This window comes from Oxyura jamaicensis, chromosome 4 (genome assembly GCF_011077185.1).
Source record: "Oxyura jamaicensis isolate SHBP4307 breed ruddy duck chromosome 4, BPBGC_Ojam_1.0, whole genome shotgun sequence".
Classification (NCBI taxonomy): domain Eukaryota; kingdom Metazoa; phylum Chordata; class Aves; order Anseriformes; family Anatidae; genus Oxyura; species Oxyura jamaicensis.
This window is the reverse complement of record NC_048896.1, coordinates 93282999-93301156: the sequence shown is the minus strand read 5'-3', so window position 1 is coordinate 93301156 and position 18158 is coordinate 93282999. Positions and strand designations below refer to the sequence as shown.

General features: G+C 46.2%; 1 protein-coding gene across 4 annotated transcripts in view; it reads left to right on the top strand.

Moving 5' to 3' along the window:
• Positions 1 to 18158, top strand: part of SMOX (spermine oxidase) — a 48352-nt gene that overhangs the window by 13936 nt on the left and 16258 nt on the right. The window contains exons 1-3 of one of the 4 annotated variants that reach the window (XM_035324535.1): positions 7422 to 7565; positions 11967 to 12201; positions 16680 to 16906. In XM_035324535.1, coding sequence (XP_035180426.1) covers positions 11994 to 12201; positions 16680 to 16906 — 435 coding nt within the window. In that variant the 5' untranslated portion in view covers positions 7422 to 7565; positions 11967 to 11993. Of the gene's footprint in view, positions 1 to 7421; positions 7608 to 7863; positions 7958 to 11966; positions 12202 to 16679; positions 16907 to 18158 lie in introns of those variants that run through there. The other 3 variants (XM_035324534.1, XM_035324536.1, XM_035324533.1) reach the window with 3 other exon arrangements.

Below are 18158 nucleotides of genomic sequence, written 5' to 3'. Positions count from 1 at the left end.
CAGCAGCAGGGATATGAGACGTAGCAGTCACTGACTTGCGCTGGGTATCTCTGGGTGACCTGAATGCAGACAGTGTTTAGGGAGGAGAACGTCTGTGCTTCTGCACTGAAACACGAATAACATCAGAACATTCAAGCTGTCATATGCAAAACCCCCCAGTTCAAGGAGCGCAGGGAAAGCACCTTTCATCTTCAAGGCGATTCTCTGGTGGGCGCAGATCTCAGAAAGCCACTTAGCCAGCCATGACCCAGACGTCGTCAAGATCTAAGGACACGCTCCCCAGCCTCATTTCCCCTGCCTTGGGGCTCCCGTCTGATGTGTGAGCGTGTCTGTGCAGAGAGCAGGATGGGGAAGGCTGCGCGTATCGCGGCGTGCTGGAACCAGCCCTGCTCGTGCCTGCTGTCTCAGGGCTGCAGCCCCATCCTTTCCATTTGACTTTCCAGCAAATTACAGCCCAGGAGAAGTCCTCTCAATACAGCTCCACCTGGAGAGGCACGCATCTCCTGGATTCGTGTCAAGTCTCTTCCAGGCTGAATTCACATACTGCAGGAGTAAATCAGCGCGGTGCTCGGCTTTTCTAATTTTGGTTCTCATCCCCTAGCGTTTCTGCTGCATTTGATGATTTTCCCTGTGGCTTGAATGGTAAAGATGTGGTAACTGCTCGGGAATGGCTTGAAATCAAAGATTCAGTGTGGGTGTTGCTTTCAAATAGAGAATAAATGATGCTATTTAGAGAGCCGTGTTGCTATTTCAGGGCAGTTTGTTAGGTCTGGATTCTGAGAAGTGGTGAGAAAATATAATTGCTTTTGGGCTAGCGTGTCTCATATGGTGTGTCCTGAAATGATCCTCATGTACACATCGAGTTGGAACTGAGTACTGAGCCTCTCTGCATGCAGGCTCCTTCCCTGTCTCACCCTCCTATTACGCAGGATGGGAGGAGAAGGAGAAGATGCCTGTTGAAACTTTGCTCCCAAGCTTGCTGCAATGAGCTTAAAACACCAAACCGCAAAGAATTCCCCAATGTAATAGGGACAGCAGTGTTTATTTGACTGAGACCCCATTGTGTTCTGAATTATGCAAACACGGGCATGTTTCCTATTTAATTAAGGCCGGTTTTATCAATTACGTTTCCCAAACAATTGCAGAGAGAAGGAGGGTAGTAGAGATAAGATCGCACGGTTATGCCGATGGGACGGGGTACAGCTCTTTTTGGCAGCCAGAATACGAGTTCTGCAGGAAACTTGTTTGCACCATTGTTCTGATCCAGTATGCTAATGGTTTTAGCTTGTTGCCTCTCTTTTTTTTTCTGCAGTTTACTGCCTCTCTCGTCTTCCTTTTACAGTCTGAGCACCGAGCCTTGCTTTGACGGGAAGCGTAGCAGTGCAGATGCCTGCCAATACCGAATGTGATGGAGGAGCTGGAAACACGGGGCAGATTCCCAGCACTGGGTCAGCTAGAGCTTGGCAGGGTTGTGGGTCGGTATTGATGCTCCGAGTTAACTTTGCACCAGAAATACAAGAGTACGTGGTACAAGGCTGACCAGTTCGGGTCTGGTTGTTCCTGGGCCTGGTTAGCTCAAGAGCTCTGTTCCTGAGCTGTTAACCCTCTGTGTCGGCCGAGGCCAACGTAGCCAAGCTGCATCTTGCTGTGCTGGTGTAGGTTCCAGCCAGCTCACAGTGTTGCTAAGTCCCTGATTGTCTATACTATGCACAAACACAACGATTTCTACCCCCAGGTGCAAAAATTTGTGGCTGGGTCATGATTTCTCTCACCAGGGTTAAGGCAGGATTATCCCATTCACTGGTTAAATACCTCGCAGGTGTCCCTATTTTCTCCAGCTTCTCCTGACGTGGTAAAGAGTGTTGTGGCAGTATGAGCTCTCCCTGGTGGTGGAGCAGATGTTGTGGGATGTCTTCTAGGTTGGTGGGCCCTTGTTCTCATCTCCATGACCTCCCAAAATAAAGGGCACGCTGGTGTGCCAGCCACGGCGTTTACTCCTTGTGTCTTTGGGGGATTTCTGGAGCAGAGGATTTACTGGATTTGCCGTTGTGCAAGGAGCATGCCAAAGCTGTGCTCTCTGTCACTGCTCTGACACTCCATTTAACTGTCCTGTGCAATACTGTAGCCTCTGGCACACGAACCACAGCGCTGCAGTGTTGTGATCTCGTCAGCTGTGTGGGCAGGAGAAGCTCCATGACCCAGACCGCGTGGCGCAGGGAAGTCATTGTCTCAGCAGCAGCCGAGCTAACCAGCTCTATGCGACCAGAGAAGCTGCAATAAAGGGATCAGGAAAGGCTGATGGCTCCCAGACTGTCCCCAAAGTTCTCAGCAAGTCTGACCATAGCCGACCCATCACAGAGTGCGTTGCTCTGTGTTCCTGAAAGGCTTTTGGCTTTTGGCTTCATTCTCAGGCCGTTTCTCTGGGGTCGCTTGGGGATGGTGACCGCCTCCTAGAATTTGCACGGGAGCTTATGAAGGTGGAGGAAATCATCTAGCTCTTACTTTTCTCCCCACACTGTAGATGACGACGCTGACCCACTGGCCAGGCTGCCTTCAACCAGGCTGCAGAGGAGCCTTTGAGGAGAAGGTCAAGATAGCTTGCTCTCTTCTCAGCATCTCGGAGCTGGCTGAGCCTGCGCTAGTCCCACGGTGCCCTTGAGCCAGAGGAACAAGCTTGAGAATCAGCCACAGGCCAGCCAATTATTTTGATTTATTTTCTTTTCTTTTCCCTCGGACGAGAAGGGTTTGAAAAACACATAATGGTGCGTTTTATCAGAGAGCTTTAAATGGTGTGATTCATTCCCCGTGTTCCTGGCATGGCGCTCCTTGGTGGATTTTTTGGATATCCTCGCAGCTCTGTTAGTGCCAAGCACCGTATGGAAATGCCCCGTGGCAGACAACCTGCTCTGCCCATATGCTAGCTTTAAAAAAAGCACCTCATAATAGGAAGCCTTTATATCACATGCCAAGATGCTTTGGGCTTGTTAAATACATTTCGCTTGTCAACAACTATCCGACTGAAAAAAGCAGCCTTGGCGCGAATCGCTTTCGAGCGAGTTCATTTGACCCAAGGGATATTTGCAAGCACTGACACAAGTTGGATCACGGGGGTAAAAATACGCAGTGCTTTCCTGATCAAAAGCACAATCCGGTGACCCTTTATAAAATATATCTTTAAACTTTCAGAAGTGCAGCAATTTTCCCAGTTAGCAGATTTCTGATGAGTGGAGGAGGCTTGCTGGGGCAGGTGCTTCTGGAAGCCACTTGGTGTGTTCCCAGGACACTTGTTGCAGCTGATGCAAGCTGAATATCGACGTACAGGGGTACGGGTGCAACAAGAGCAAGCATCCTGCCATCCTCCTTTGCCTGAAGTCAGTATTGCTCAGCGGGGTTTGCTGGCTGCAGCAGTGGATTCCCCCCGGGCTCATTAATCACACGCGGTGCCGTCCGCTCCTCAGCAGGTTCGTTTGTAAAGCCAGCACCGGGGCTCCCAGTGGCACCGAGAGCTCTGCTCCCTGCCCGCTCCATCCTTGCTGGCTTCTTGTCTGAAATTGTCCGCCCAGCCTGCTCCCCTGCCAGCTCTGCAAATCACCTCTGGCCTGGGAGCGATGGGAACGGGAGCTGGTGGCTCCTTGCAGTGCTTCTCTTTGTCTTGAATTATTACAGATTCTGTTCTGTTCACGCCTCCTGCTGTCCCTGGGCTGCTGCTCTGGTCGTGCTGAGATTTGGACACTAGCTATTTGCGTCTTTTCTTGCAACACAGCTTCCAATTAGCTTTGTCTGCTCAGAAAATCAGGTGCCTGGTGCCCGTAAGCTAGCAAAAGGTCTTACCACAGAGCCTCTTTCACCATCTTTGCTGGTTCAGAGATGATCTTCAAGTGTCTGATTTGATGGTTCATTCTTTCTCCCCTGCGTTTTTCCTGGTTGGATGGTGTTACGGTGAGAGGCTAAGGGGAGAGCTGTCTTGGATCACATGGAAAATACTGTTTCGCAGAACATTGTGGTGGTGGTGAAGAACTTCAACATTTCCGCTTCGTTTCCAAGGCCAGCAGTGTCAGACTACGAAGCGGTGCTGCAGTGGAAGGTCTGACGGCCTCAGCTCTGCCATCCAGCAGCTTTGGGCTGTTTCTCATTCGTTGCTGGCGAGGTTGTTTTACAGAGGTGGGTCAGGGCTGACATCCTAATATGACATGTGGGTGAAATGGTTTGCCAAAGGTCCCCCAGACCATTGGTGGTCACACCAGGGGTAGGAGCCCATTATTTGTGGGGTGCGTACTGAAGAAGCACAGCTTCTTCCCAGCTTGTGAAGAGGAATCGTGGTGGTGTGGTCCCATTTCTGCCTGTCCTGTGGGGAGGTGATGTTTCTGGAAGCGAGGGGGTATGAGAAGATAAAGCTTGCAGTTTTTGTGAAAAGCTGCCTGTGTTCTTTGTGGGGAGGAAGACGAGTAAAGTCAGTTCTCCGCCACCAGGACTGGTGTGTAGAGGTGAGGCAGGCAGGGTAAAGAGGTTGCACTGATGATGGGGGTGGTGGTGGAGGGACAGGGAGCTGCAGAGGAGGTGGAGGTGCTCCACACAGCCTGCTGGGCTCAGGGAGAGGTGCTCGCTGTGGCTCACACGTCCCCGTGTGTCTGCAAGGCTCCCTGCTCCCTTTGGGCACCAAGAAGCAATGAGGAGCAAGGGGCTGAAGTCGCGCTGATGGGAAAAATGGGGATGTTGGACGTGCGTTGCTTGTTCCAAGCACCAGAAAATGCTGCTTGCAAGGAGCCTGTGTTGGTGGCAGTCCGGCTTGGAGCAGAATCCTGTTGGAGGCTGCTTCTGGGTGAGTTTCGGTGAGCTGCCGCTCCAGTCTCCTCTGCCTGCCCACACTTGGCAGCTGCCTGCGAAAGAGAACAAACAGCAGGACTGGTCTGGGGCTGAGCGACTCGTTCCAGCTACCCACATCCAGCTGGCAAACTTGTTTAGCCTAAAACCCCACAAAGGACAAAGCCTGAGCGTGGGGATGCCGAGGAAACGCCGCTCCGCGGGCTGTTTCAGCCCAGCGGTGGGAGGCGGCTTTCCAGCATGTTAACACGACTTGACCTTGATCTCACCGGTGCCGTCGGTGACACAGGTTTACGAGCTTGGGAAGCGCCCCGGTACGTACGTGGATGGCTGAGGACCATTCTCCTGCTCCTGCAGCTCTCCGGGTAGCTGAGTAAACGGGGTGTGCCTGCATCCGCTGCGGCAAGCCTCCTGTTGCGCCGCAGACACAACCTTGCCGGGCTGGTGTTTGCACAACTGCCGTACAAAGGTGGTTTTTAACAGCAGCCCGCTCCGTGCACGCACGCATCCGAGTGACGTGGAGTGCTTAAGTTCAATTCATAATTCTCCTGCCTTCTGTTGAAAGGCTGCTCGTGCTTAACCCGTGCTGGTGTAAGTGCTGAAAAGGATCGGGAGCGAGTTTGGCAGGCAACCTGCCGGATTAAGAAAGAGCAGGGAGGGAAAGAAGAAAGAGAAGGATCTCCCAGTTTGACATATTTACAGCCTGGAGAGCTTGGAAAGAGCATGCTGAAGTAACAGGCAGCAAGGATTAATGTGCTTGCTTCTGAGAAGGCTGATGAAAGGAGGAAAGAGGGAGAAGTTACAAAACGCCTGCTTGTTGTGCCAGGAGCCGAGGAGAGCACAGCTAGGGGCGACAGGCAGCGCTGAGGCCAGCACAAAAACCTCCTCCCTCTTCTTTTCTTAGCCCCTCGGTCTGCTCTGGCCTCACCGATCCCCAGTGGACAGCCGGGGTCTGAAGCCTGCAAAGGCGCTGCAGGAGATAAAAGCGCTCCAACTAGAACAATCCCTCCAAGCACTTCTCCCTCAGCTGAAGAAGCATCTCGGAGATAATAATTAATTTTTTTTTTTTTTGTTATTGCGGTTAATTAGGTGAAGGTTATGCACTTGCTCGATACAAGCGGAGCTGCGTTGTGCAGTGAGTTAAGGGTTTAAATGGTGGCCTGGCTTTGTATTTGTGAAATGAAATGCCATTCTGCTGCCTGCGCGGGAAGCTTTCGCATGCGGGCTCTTCTCGCAGCGCTTTCAGGTAACCATTCTGGTGTGTGCACTTGATGAAATCGTAGAGATTACAGGTTCCCCAAGTGCAAAGGCCAGAAAGTTCTGTCTTGAGCATCACTCCTGGCCCTCTCATCATGGGGCAGGAGCACTGCCAACACCACAGCCCTATATTCTGGTGGCACTGGGGCATAAAACGTCTCCGAGAGATTTGGTCCTGATTTTAAAGCTTCAAGCAACATCCTCTCTGTCTTCAGTGGAAAGTGTTTCAACAGCTGATTACTGTCACTATTAAAAATAGACATCTTATTTCTGCTCTGAATTTGTCTGGCTTCTGCTCTTCGTTGCTCAATCCTGCTTTGTCTCTGGATTAAATTAGTCCTTTGGTGTCAAGTATTCTCTGTTTGTAAACGCTTTCAGCCTGTGATCAGAGAACCTGCATTACAAACACGTGTGTATGTCGTGCCTCTTCGTGTGTGGATGGTATCCTGAAGAGCTGCAATTCAAAGAATAATAAAATAGTTTATTTTATTTTTTTTTTCTCGTGTTTCCATTTAGTCCTTCAAATGAAATTAGGTCCTGTCTTTTTTTTTTTTTTTTTTACCCGAGCTCCTTTCGAAGAAGCACAATGCCGTTGTTTAGGTTTCTGATTAAGGCCGGCGCTTAATTCCCAGCAAATAAAAACCCAGCGGGGACAGAGTGCTCCTCCTGTTCATGCTGGAGCTGCTTGGGCCGTGTGGTCAGCGGGGAATTTGTGTTGATGGGGCACTTCTCGCTCTCCAGACTGGCTGTAGCTGCTAATGTGAAGGCTGTCGGTGCAGCACTCTGCAGGGGGATGGAAAGTTCAGATGTTGTGGTTGAGAAGGAAAACCAGGTCCTCACGCAGGAGCCTCAGGATAGGATGTGTGAGTAGCCACTGGTTGCCTGTTTTGGTCCCTCTTAACCTTATTTATCTGTCTGAAGCTATGTCTAGGGCACTAAGCGTGGTCGTGGCAATCGGAGGTGAGGTGTTGAGTGAAAAAATTGGTGCTGAGGACCCCGTGTCTACCCTGTGTGTGTCCCTGGTGGTTTCACTCCAAAGCCAGCTCCTGATCCTAGCTAAACTGCTGATGGAGGAGGCCTCCGAAAGATGAGGCAATTGCTTCAAATCGGTCTGTAAGCTTCTTTTCAGCTTCGCCACTGTAAGACAGGTACGCCTCAACTCTGATGAATTACCCCTCGGTGGTTTCTCTTCCTCTCCATCGGCTGACAGCTTTCGGACAGCTGATGCAAGCTGACACCCAGGTAATGAAACGAGAGGTGCGTCCCACCTCGGATGACCATTATCATCATCCACGGTATGCTGCAAGCTCCCAGCTACAGCTCGTGGGTATAACACAACCTGCTGTGCAATACGAGGCAAAGCCTCAAGGAAGAGGAAGGTCTTTTTTTAGACTAGCCAATCCCAGTGATAAAAAAAAAGAAAAGAAAAAAAGAAAAGAAAAAGAAAACACCACCACAAACTTTGGAGCACTCAAGCCTTGCTTTCAGTGCGTTGCCTTCTGCCATCACAGCTACGAGGAGAGTATTGGGTGAGCTAAGAATAGGAGATTTCCTTGAGAAATGTTTGTGTTTATTTGAGTTTTGTATTTTTGAATTGTCTGAACCTCGGTGACCCTTTTTCTTAAGGATCCTAGAAGAATAGCCTGATCAGGGAGTATTGTTGTAATAAGGAGGGCAGTTGGGAACAGCTGCGTTTCTCTGGCTTCTTCCTTGTGACCTGCGAGGTTTTGTTGACAAAATCAGAAAAGAAACCATGAAGTGGATATGCCTCTGAACTTTGTCATTTTTTTTTGCTGCTGGATTAGAGGTAGAGAAGAGGAGCATGACATTTGCATCTATGCTATTAGCGCGTTGCCGTTGTCTGTGGGTCCGTTGTAATGTAAGCAGGTAGCAGGCACTCTGTGCCAAAGGGGATATATCCAGAATATCTCTGTATTAAAAGGAATTAAATGATTTGCAAAGATTTGCAAAGATTTGTCTGCTGGGAAACAGCAATGGAGCTCAGTTTTTTTTGTTGTTGTTTTTTTTTTTTTTCTTGGGAATGTTTTTAGGGATTTTTAAAAGGGATTTTTTGGAATGATGTAACTGGACTGTTAAGGGCTGAATGAAGGGTGGTGGCACCTAAGGAGGCAAGGGCAGAGTGGTGACGGAGACTGAGAAAAGGGAGCAGGTCTGGGAGATGAAGTGATGAAAATACCGTGAGTAGGACAAGAGGAAAGAGGATCAAAGCTGCGTTTTTAAGACAGAAAGAAGATGTATATACATGCTTCTGTTTAATGGACGTAACCCGTCTGTTAGCTGTCTCAATAAAAAGCTATAAGCAAGACAAAGCAAGGGGGATTTTACTCCTTGTGAAGCTATGATTTAGTATTACACTTGTTTTTGGATTGACACAAAGCAAAATTACAGCCTCGGAGAGATTCACAGCAGAGCAGCTAACACACTCCTTACCCTGTGATTAAAACAAAAGAAGAAAAGAAAAGAAGAAACACAGTCCTTTTGGGCAATCAAGGAGTCAAAAATCCTAACTATCTTTGTGTAAGAGGACCTAGTAATACTCACGGGCTCAAGCCCTGGCTGGTGGCTTGGCAAGTACTGATGGCAGGGCACCAAACATGAAAAGAACGAGTGTTTTATGTGCTTATCTTACTTATAACAGCGTGTATAAATGATACTGAACTGAAGTGCAGTGGGGATTCATATATTTTTATTGCCTGTTCGTTTCACAATGGAGCATGTGTCTGGTTGGGAAGCCCAAGCTCTTGCTAAATCTTAATTGCCTGCCCCTGCTCATCACACGGTAAAGGTTGTTGGCTAATTAAGGGTGGTTTCTAAATCAGGATTCTGTACACACAAAATACCCTGTTATTTTCTCATCTGTCTAGACAGGTCACCTAATCCGGTATTAAGATGCTGAAACAGGAGGGGAAAACATTTTCTTGAGGCTTTCATGTTGAAGAATTCACATGAGTTTGCCGAAGCCGGGATTAGGAAAGCTGTACTTAGAAACTGAGCTGCAACTGTTCAGTTCGTACGGAGTGTAGATGGCAGAAAATACGTTTCTTTATAGTAGCAATTAAAATACTTGCACCGAAGGGCTGTTTGGAGACTGGCTGAGAAGTGGAGAGTATTGTAGAGTGGGTACGGGTTGAAATAAATCCTGGAGACTTTTTTAGTAGGGTTAGTGCAACTTTGAGTTTAAAATAGCTCACAGATGGGCAGGTCTAGCCAGGTTAAGATTTATTTCTTCTTGAAGATGACTAGGATCACGTATTAAGGTACTTAACACTGGGGAGGATGTGAACAGTGAATTACTGTTCGGTATTTCCTATGACATAGTTTGAGAGGACGCCCTCAGTTGCATTGGGTTGTGGTTTTGAAACCACCGAAAGGACATTCATGTTTGCCGAAGGTTTATAGGCTGTGAAGCTCCTCGCCACAGAACTGATGTGAAGGCCAGGAGTGTAAAGGGATTCAAAATGGAGGTGGCTGGTGACGTCCCCAGGGATGTTCACTCCACCTTACAACACCTCTTCTCGCAGATAACCAGTGACAGGACTAGAGGGAATGACCCCTCATCTCTGCATTTGTGTGTGTCCCTTGAGGGATGGCCTGCTTTTTTATATCAGCCTCTGACTGGTGAGGATTTAATCTGTATATCCTGGAGCAGATCCGGACTAATTGCTGAGGGAGGCCCTCGTTACCCGGAGTGCTGTGTTCCTGGTTATCGCAACCATTCTGAAAATCCCCTTTCAAAGTGGATTAAGCTAAACAAGAACAACACTCCTGTCCCAGGTGAGGAATGCCCACAGGAGGAATGAACTGGCCTCAAAGCCAAGCTGAGACAAGTCCTAAGGTGTCTGCAGCTGGGAACTTGACCCATCTCACCAGTTGCTGTAGGAAAGGAACTTTGCATCCTCTTCCTCTCTTATCTGATTGCAGAACCTGGGGGAAAAAGTTCTTGCTGCTACTTTTTCAAAGTATTTTACTGCTTTTAAATCCTGCTCCCTTGGAAGTAAGTCCAGTGTCAGGTTTTGGCTGCTCACAGCTTCTCTGCTTGTCTAATGGCCATGATTCCTGACTCTCTTGCCATGGACTAGAAAGCATCGAATGCTTGACATGTTTGACTTCAGCTTGGAAATAACTCTCCGAACACCGATGGCTGGCTCCCTGCGACAAATACCTGCTAGTGAAGGTCTGTTGGCCAGGAGATGAAAATGGTGAGATGATTGATGTCGTAGCAGGTAGAAGTTTTTAGCGTGGCTGCAGGCAGGGCTGACTCCCTGACCCTGTTGCGTTGTTCAGCAGCGGTTGAGACATGCTGCATTGGCAGGAGCAGTTTGTTCTCTTGCAGGTGAGCCCAGAGTGGATTGAGCTGAAGTTATTCCACTTGAAACTAAACATTTTCAAAATGGTTGTCAAGAGCACCAGTAGGACCACTTCACTTTTTATACCGCTGCTTAAATCACACATGACTGCAGTCTGGTGTCACCTCCGTTATATAGATGCTTTAAGATCCCAGTGTAAAATGGACTGTCCAAATGAAATCACTATTGCTTCGTACTTCATTAGCACACCGGGTCATATACTGCAATAGTTGTGCAATTTATCAAGTGCAACTGTTTGGTTCTTCTCCTGGTGATGTAAGAGAGAAGCAGGAGTCTTTGACACTGGCCAGGTGCTGGGAGAACTGGGGAAGAGTTTAGGAGTATCCAGAAGCTTGACGACAGGTAGCGGCAGCATACTGGCTTCTTGGACTTCCCTGCTTTCAGTAAGTGTTGGGTAGGGAAGGCAGGCAGAAGCCTGGGAATCTTATGCACGTGTTTTCCAAATTGTTAGGCACCAGCTCATTCCAGGGCTGGTGATTTCTGGTCTTGTGTTTCTCCTTTACAGACCAGGACCAATGCCTGGTAGAATATGGGTCTTTGTATGCTGTGTCTTGGGGCTCTTGAGGACAGTTGTTAAATGACTCAGAACCTGATCTCTAGACATTGACATTTGTGTATAAAGACATCCTACAGAGGTGATCCTTGATTAAAGTGTCACCTTAACGATAAGCTTAGACCATCTACTAAAATGAGGCAATGGGACCCAAGAACTAATAGCATGCACAGTTAAAAAATGGCCTCTAGGCTTTTTGCAAAGAAGAAAATAGGATGCTGCTTGGAGAAGGAGCTGGATTTGTTGGGTAGGTGGAGGTAAACTTGTTCTAGTTGGGACTGGTATGGGTTTGAAGCTCCCCTCACCAAAGGCTAAGGCTGCTCCTGATGTGGCAGGACAATGCTGGCTCTAGGGGCTGCATCACACGGATGTGAATTTTTGAACCGTCCCTTTGTTGGCTTTCATCAGCTGAAACATTTTGTCTGTCTGTACCACTTCTGTAAGGGTTGGTTTTGATATCTGATCTCCATGCTTTGAGCTAAATCCTCTTTACCTAGTCCCGTAGTTAGACGATCTGAAGCTTGTGCTTTGTGGTTGCCACAAAGGCAAAGCGAAGCTTCATTACTGTGTCGTGGATCTTGTCGGCACTGGGTATGTGGTTTTCTTTTTTGTTCTTTCAAAGCCTTTACCACAAAATTGCCGCTTGTGGAGGTTATATAAAGAGATGGGAGTTTGAAAATCCTTTGGCTTCTCTGGAAATAGTCTACATGGTGCAAGAGGGTGGGGATTTCTGGAGTTTCCAGTAGTGGTGCTCCAGGCTAAAAAGCTGTTGCATCCCAATTTGACCTCAGTTATCCTTATGCATCCCGTTTGGAAGGCTGGTTCTTGTACACAAGCTCACTTTCTTTCTGCTGGACATCTATTTTACAGAGTTCTTCAGGATTTTTAACTGCTGAGGATACGCTTGAGCCGAGTTCCCTGAACGCACTTGTCTGCTTTTTCCGTAGGTTCCTTAGAAAGAGAGCTTGGACGGCATGCAAAGTTGTGAAATATCTGGAGACAGCACGGATGATCCTCTTAGTAGTGGCCTACGGAGAAAACGACAGCCTCGAATAGTAGTTATTGGTGCTGGGCTTGCAGGCCTGTCAGCAGCAAAAGCGCTCTTGGAAAGCGGTTTCACGGATGTAACTATCCTTGAGGCGACTGACCGAATTGGAGGCCGCGTGCAGAGCGTGAAACTTGGTAAGAGCAGCGTTTTCAGAGAAATTAGTAATCCACTGGGCTTTCTTTTTTTTCTCCTAGCAAGCCTTTGTGTTGTTATTAAATTATTTTGACCCTGGAAACTTGCTTTTTCAGTCAGTGTGCATGCCCGAAAGGTTACGTGAGGTATGGCACTGTCAGGGCCGCGGATCCGTGGGCTCCTTGCAGGGTGGGTGGGTGAATCTGGGCTCTACTGTGCATATCTCCTGAGGGAGGGCTGCTCCAAAACAGACTATATTTCTATAAAATGAAGATCTTACTGATCATGCTCACTCTTACAGGAAGCACTCTGTGGTAAAATAACTGTATGAAGACAGTTTCCACCACTGTTTTCAGCTTGACTCCTGACTAGGAGTAGTCAGAATATCTCCTGGCCAGCAAACCTCTGTTTCTCTGTGACTTACATCGCTTGCAAAGGGGCAAGCTCAAAGCTATTCTGTTTCACAAATAGCCCCATTCATTTCTCTAGAACGAATTTACTGTGTAGGACACTACCCACTGTGAATCAGGCCGCTGGAAAAACCTCTTCAATGTATCCTTTCATCCTGATTTGCAGCTTTCCTACCTCTGTGGATTCCTTTCTGTGTGTAATAGAGGTGCAGAAACTGGATATTTTAATTCATTGTCGACTGGAAGTGCTTGTAAAATCTCTAAATGTAAAATTACTGGAATAAATGTTGCCCTTTGCAGCACAGTAATCCATGAAACTCTCCTGGGTATCTAGAAGGGTGTTACCTATCTCTTCTCCACAGGAGGTAAAAAGCTCTTCAATTTTACTGAATTTCCTTCCTGGTTTCAATTAACTCATTCTTTTTCTAATCCAACTCTGTGTTTTTATTAACTTTGGCCTCTTGCTGGCCTCCTCTTTTTTTTTTTTCAATGTCAGGTGCTTACATCACTTACTACGTTTTACTCGATAAGCTCACCACAGTAAATAAACAGCAGTGTCCTATGAACTTTCAGAAGGGAAATGAATGAAAAGGTAGCCAGACAAATCTAATCTCCAGGGTTTGAATAGGGCACTTTACATTCTGCTGAGACTTGGCATAGAGCTTTGAATGGGAAGTGTGTCCTCTACGCACAATACACTGTATTAAAAATATCCTGGATCATGTCTGCGAGAGGAGGGAAGTGTTAGAGGCCTGAAATCTTCAGGGAGCGATAGATAATTTTGTCAGTGCACCTGTGAAATAACTCTCTGGTACTAGCACAGAGACCAGTTCTCTCACTTTTGGACCCCCTTCGTGTTACTCCTGTCTTTACCTTTGCTGGGAATCTACCTCCTGTTTATTACCACTTGTTAACTAACACAAGGCAGGAGCAGACTCTTTGCAGATCAGAAGACTGGAAACTAAAGTTTTAGTCTTGATCTTTTAATATTTGTCTTAGAGCTACAAACTGTCTGTCTTTTCTTTTGCAAGATACCAAAATTATATTGCATAGGTACTGGCTGCAGTTCTTTGCCAAGGTGGGTACATGTTCTGGCCCCATGTGCTTCTCAGAGTCACACGCCTTTCAGACAATTTTGGAGCTCTTCTGGGTGGTGAAGTCTGCAGCAGCAGCATGTGCTCAGAGCCTCCCTCTTCCCTGGTACAAGGGCAGAAGAGCTGCGTGATACTGGGCTGTTTTTTTTTTACCCTTCCATACTGCTCAGAGCAGCAAGATTGTACCTGGGGCATGCAAGACCTGCTCGTTTCTCTGAACTGGCTAAAGCTTCCAAAAAAATGTTTCAAAAGTGATTATTCTGGGTCTTCAACATACAACCACTTTGACCAGCTTGTCTAACTGGAATTTTAATGTTAGACTTCTCTTTCCACTCCCCTGTCTGTACACTGGGCTAAAGATCTAATTTAAATCCTCAGTAGAGCAATGACAGCCCCTCAGGGTTATGTCCGAATACTTTTACTTCACCGAGCAATGCTGTGTCTTGCAGGGGGCAGTGTTTTCCAGAAACTGCATAGAGCATGTTGCTACTAAGCTAGGGGAATAATATGGATTTTCAGAGATTTGGTTCATCATCTCTAGCACGTGTGAGGCAGAGGGTTTGTGCTTCTGGACTGTGTGTTATACGTGATCTATAACATCTATATCCACTGCAGATATTTCACGGCAGGATGCCCAAGGGGTAGTCAGGGCTTCGAAGGGAAGTGTGAAATTTCCCTTGCGTACTCTGAAGGCTTGCTATGCAATCTGTGCATTCCTTTGGAGCATTGCTGGTTTGGTATATCGTTGTGTATAGTCCTGTTTTGACTGCTGCTTGTGTTTTGGTAATCACATCCACGGATTAGGAGGCAGATTTTTTCTATCCTTGTTGTATTGACTGATTCATTTGAAGTAGATTAATATTGAAACTAACATCTTTTAAGGCCCTGAAAGCATATTAACTTTCTCTGTTTAAATAGATGTCATTTAATTTTACACTTTTAAATGATTCATCATGCAACTTACACTAGGTTAACAACTGGCTTATCTGCTTGGGAGTAATGATAGCGAGTTTCTAAGTACTACAGGCAAGAATGACTCTTTTTAATTTGTTGGTATTTAATTGCGTTCCCCACAGCTCCTGAAAACAGGAGAATCAGAATGCATCATTAATGCTACAGAGCACCAGTACAGAGGGACCTGCTGGCAGGTGTTTTCTTTCGCAGATCAGGTACCCCATAAATAAGACCTACATGCAGGAGGATTGTTAGTGTTGCAGAGAGCAAGCTCCTGACATAAAGCAGCAGGCAGCGTTCCTGCTCCCAATCTGGCATGTGATGACTCGCAGGAGGATTGCATTAACAAGGTGACTGCCACATGCAATATTTATGAGCTTTGTACCTTTGGCTGCCAAGGTACAGCAGTCATTTCCGCTAGGCTGGGTGCTCTCGAAGTCTGTTTGTGTTTGCAGCTCCTTAAGTATTCACGTTTGTGACTCGATGCTGCACGCTCTGAACCACGCGCTTGGTGTTAGGAACACCTAGAAATCTTTGCAGCCTTGAGTGCTGTAATGCATATTTTGAAGGGCAATTAGCATGCTTCTTACCAATGAGGCTGTTGTCTGCTTGAAAAATCAGGTGTGTGGAGTTTCTCTCTGAGGCAGTGTCTCAGCTGAACAGCCACATTTCTTGGAGCTTTCACCTATAACTTGACTACATTGATACAGCATTGTAGCATCCTTCTAGCTGAGCATCTATTTGCATGTTAAACAGCATGTGATGGCTGGTAACTGCAGGATGCTTTCTTCATCAAGCTGGATCCTATTAACGATCCCACTTAATCAGGCATTCACACACCTCTGCAGAGTGAGCTGCGCAGCGTGGTGCTGGCAGCAGTGCTGGGAGAGCACTGCTTTGGCAGATTTTGCTAGAGCACTTAGCTTTGGATTTAGGAGAATCTGTAAAAATGTGAGTGCAAGACATGACCCAAGCTTATTTTTAGCACTTCCTTTCAGCTGCTGAACATTTTCCTGTGCAGTCAGCCAACTGTGGCAGAGCCCTAGTGCAAAGCTTGTATAAGGAAGAAGGAGAATGAGGCTGGCCAAGCTCTTTGTTTGCAAACAGAGACTACAGGTGATGAAGACAAAATGTGTTTGGTGTTTCACCTGACAGTGCAGCTTTTTAAATAACCTGATTTAAACTCCCACAGGCGTAAATAATAAAATATGACTTGTTTCCCTCATTTGGAAAATGGAAATGCATTTTTGTATTGCAGTTAGTCTAACTGTGGTAACACAAACCATCTTTGTAAATAACATTCATTTTTAATCACAGGACAGGGGTCAGTATGCAGGCCAACATTGCTATCCCAGGGCAGTCCCAATTTTTCCTGCAGCTCCCTGACGTTGATCCTTTTCTTCTTTTGTCTCTGTATCTGTTTGCTCCTCTCCAAAAACAGTAGATACTTGAAGTCTTTAGGTAATTTATATATGCTCTTTTCCTTCTACTTTAATATTTATTTAATGATCCTCTTATGTCCTTGCAATAGAACAGTGTAGCTTCTTACAGCTCTTTTCCTTTTCTCCCTCCCCAGCTCCTCACTAATACATAGCTTGAGCTGCACCAGGAGCAGTACATCCTCTGCTGTCCAGTTGTGTTCTTAGGTGCAGGATTAGATGAGATGATAGAAAGGCCAAGCAGCAAAAATAGAGCAGCTGGCAATAGTGATGGTAAGGACTGTGAACCTAAAAAATTCTGCGTTTCACCTTAAGTATCAGAGGTGTGTAGCTGTGATGAATCTTTACTGGAAACATCCCATCCTTCTAGCACTATCTCACCTTGCATCCTGAAGGATTGACCTGAAGAAGACTGATATTGCCCTTGTAAAAGAGGGAAAGCTTGCTTAACTGATGCTCAAACATGGCGTCCCTTGGCAATTGTTCTGCCTTTGAATGTATACAGTTTATTTAGGGCTGAGTGTGACGTGCTTTCAGAAAAACGGGCTTCTATAACCTGTCTGCTTGGTTTACCCTCCTGCAGGGCACGCCACTTTTGAACTGGGAGCTACGTGGATCCATGGTTCGCATGGAAACCCAGTCTATCATCTAGCAGAAGACAATGGTTTACTCGAAGAGACTACTGATGGTGAGAGAAGTGTTGGCCGGATCAGCCTTTACTCAAAGAATGGGGTGGCTTATCATCTTACCAACAACGGGCAAAGGATCCCGAAAGATGTGGTTGAAGAATTCAGTGATTTATACAATGAGGTTGGTATTCAGCTGCTCTGCCAGGTTTGCCTGAAACACTAGGAGCCCTTGGTATTCCAGGTACTGGACAAGGGTAGAAAACCAGTCAAGTCTTGAATTTCTTTTCAAAAAATCAACACTTAGTTTGCTCTCATCTATTTAATTATAACCGATTTGTCTCTGATGTGTGCTTAACTCACTGTTGTTAGGATGAACAATCTTTCCACATTTGTCATCAGTTTAATCACTTCCAGCAGCTATTGCTGGTGAGATCCAGTCATTTGCTCTAGAAAGTTGCTACTTAATTGAAAGGGTAAAGGAGGGATCAAATTACTAAACAAAGTAGAACGCAAAACCTTAGCAACAACCAGCTAAATATTGTAGCCCGCGACATTTTATTGACGTTATAAATACCATAGTGTGCAGTGTAGTATGCCAAAGTCAGTGCATGTAGGAATGGCAAGTTTTTTTGCATCAGAAGGAAAGGAACATCTTTTCTGGTAGATTCAGACCAGCGTTCGCTTCAGTTTAAAGTTATTCTGACTTCTTTTGCTCAGTATTTACTGATGTCCTCTTCCGTTCAGTGTAGACGAAGGCCTCAGCATGTGACAGATGATCAAAACATGAAAAAGATAAAACACACAAAAAAATACAGAAGTAGAACCTAGAAATACTAAATAGAAGACTTCAAGATGGGAATGGAAATGCACGTTTAGTGGAAAGATTAAGCCCTGCTGAAGAAGCTATAAGCCAATGTTAGACTCTTGGACAAAAAAAAGGGCCAAGTTTACTTTGATGTAGGTAGGCAATGCTGCTAGTGATCCTAGTGTTTCCTTGAGAGGAAAATGGGGTTTCTTATACTGGTTTGTGTGATGAACACATGAAATAGATTGGTATTACTTCCATCTGCTTTCAGTAGCAAGGTTTAGCTTTAGGCAGAGTAAAGAGAAAGGAGGCTTGCTAAAGTTCAATATAATTATTCCCCGCGTTTTTTGTATATCATTTATGAAGTATGTTTAGGGAGGTCAACGCAGAATGTCTAGTTCTCCTTTTTGCCCACGTAATATGACCTCTCAGTGGGTTATTTAAAACACAGCAAAACGTAATTATTTTCATCAGTCTGTAGTCATGCCTGAACTCTTCAGATTTTCATCTGACAGTGAACTTCACTAGTATTTGACACATGGCTAAACACACTCTAGATTGAGGTTACTCTTGGATATTTTATGTTTAAAAATATGTCTGAAAGCATTTAGGAAGTCACCAAGAGAAA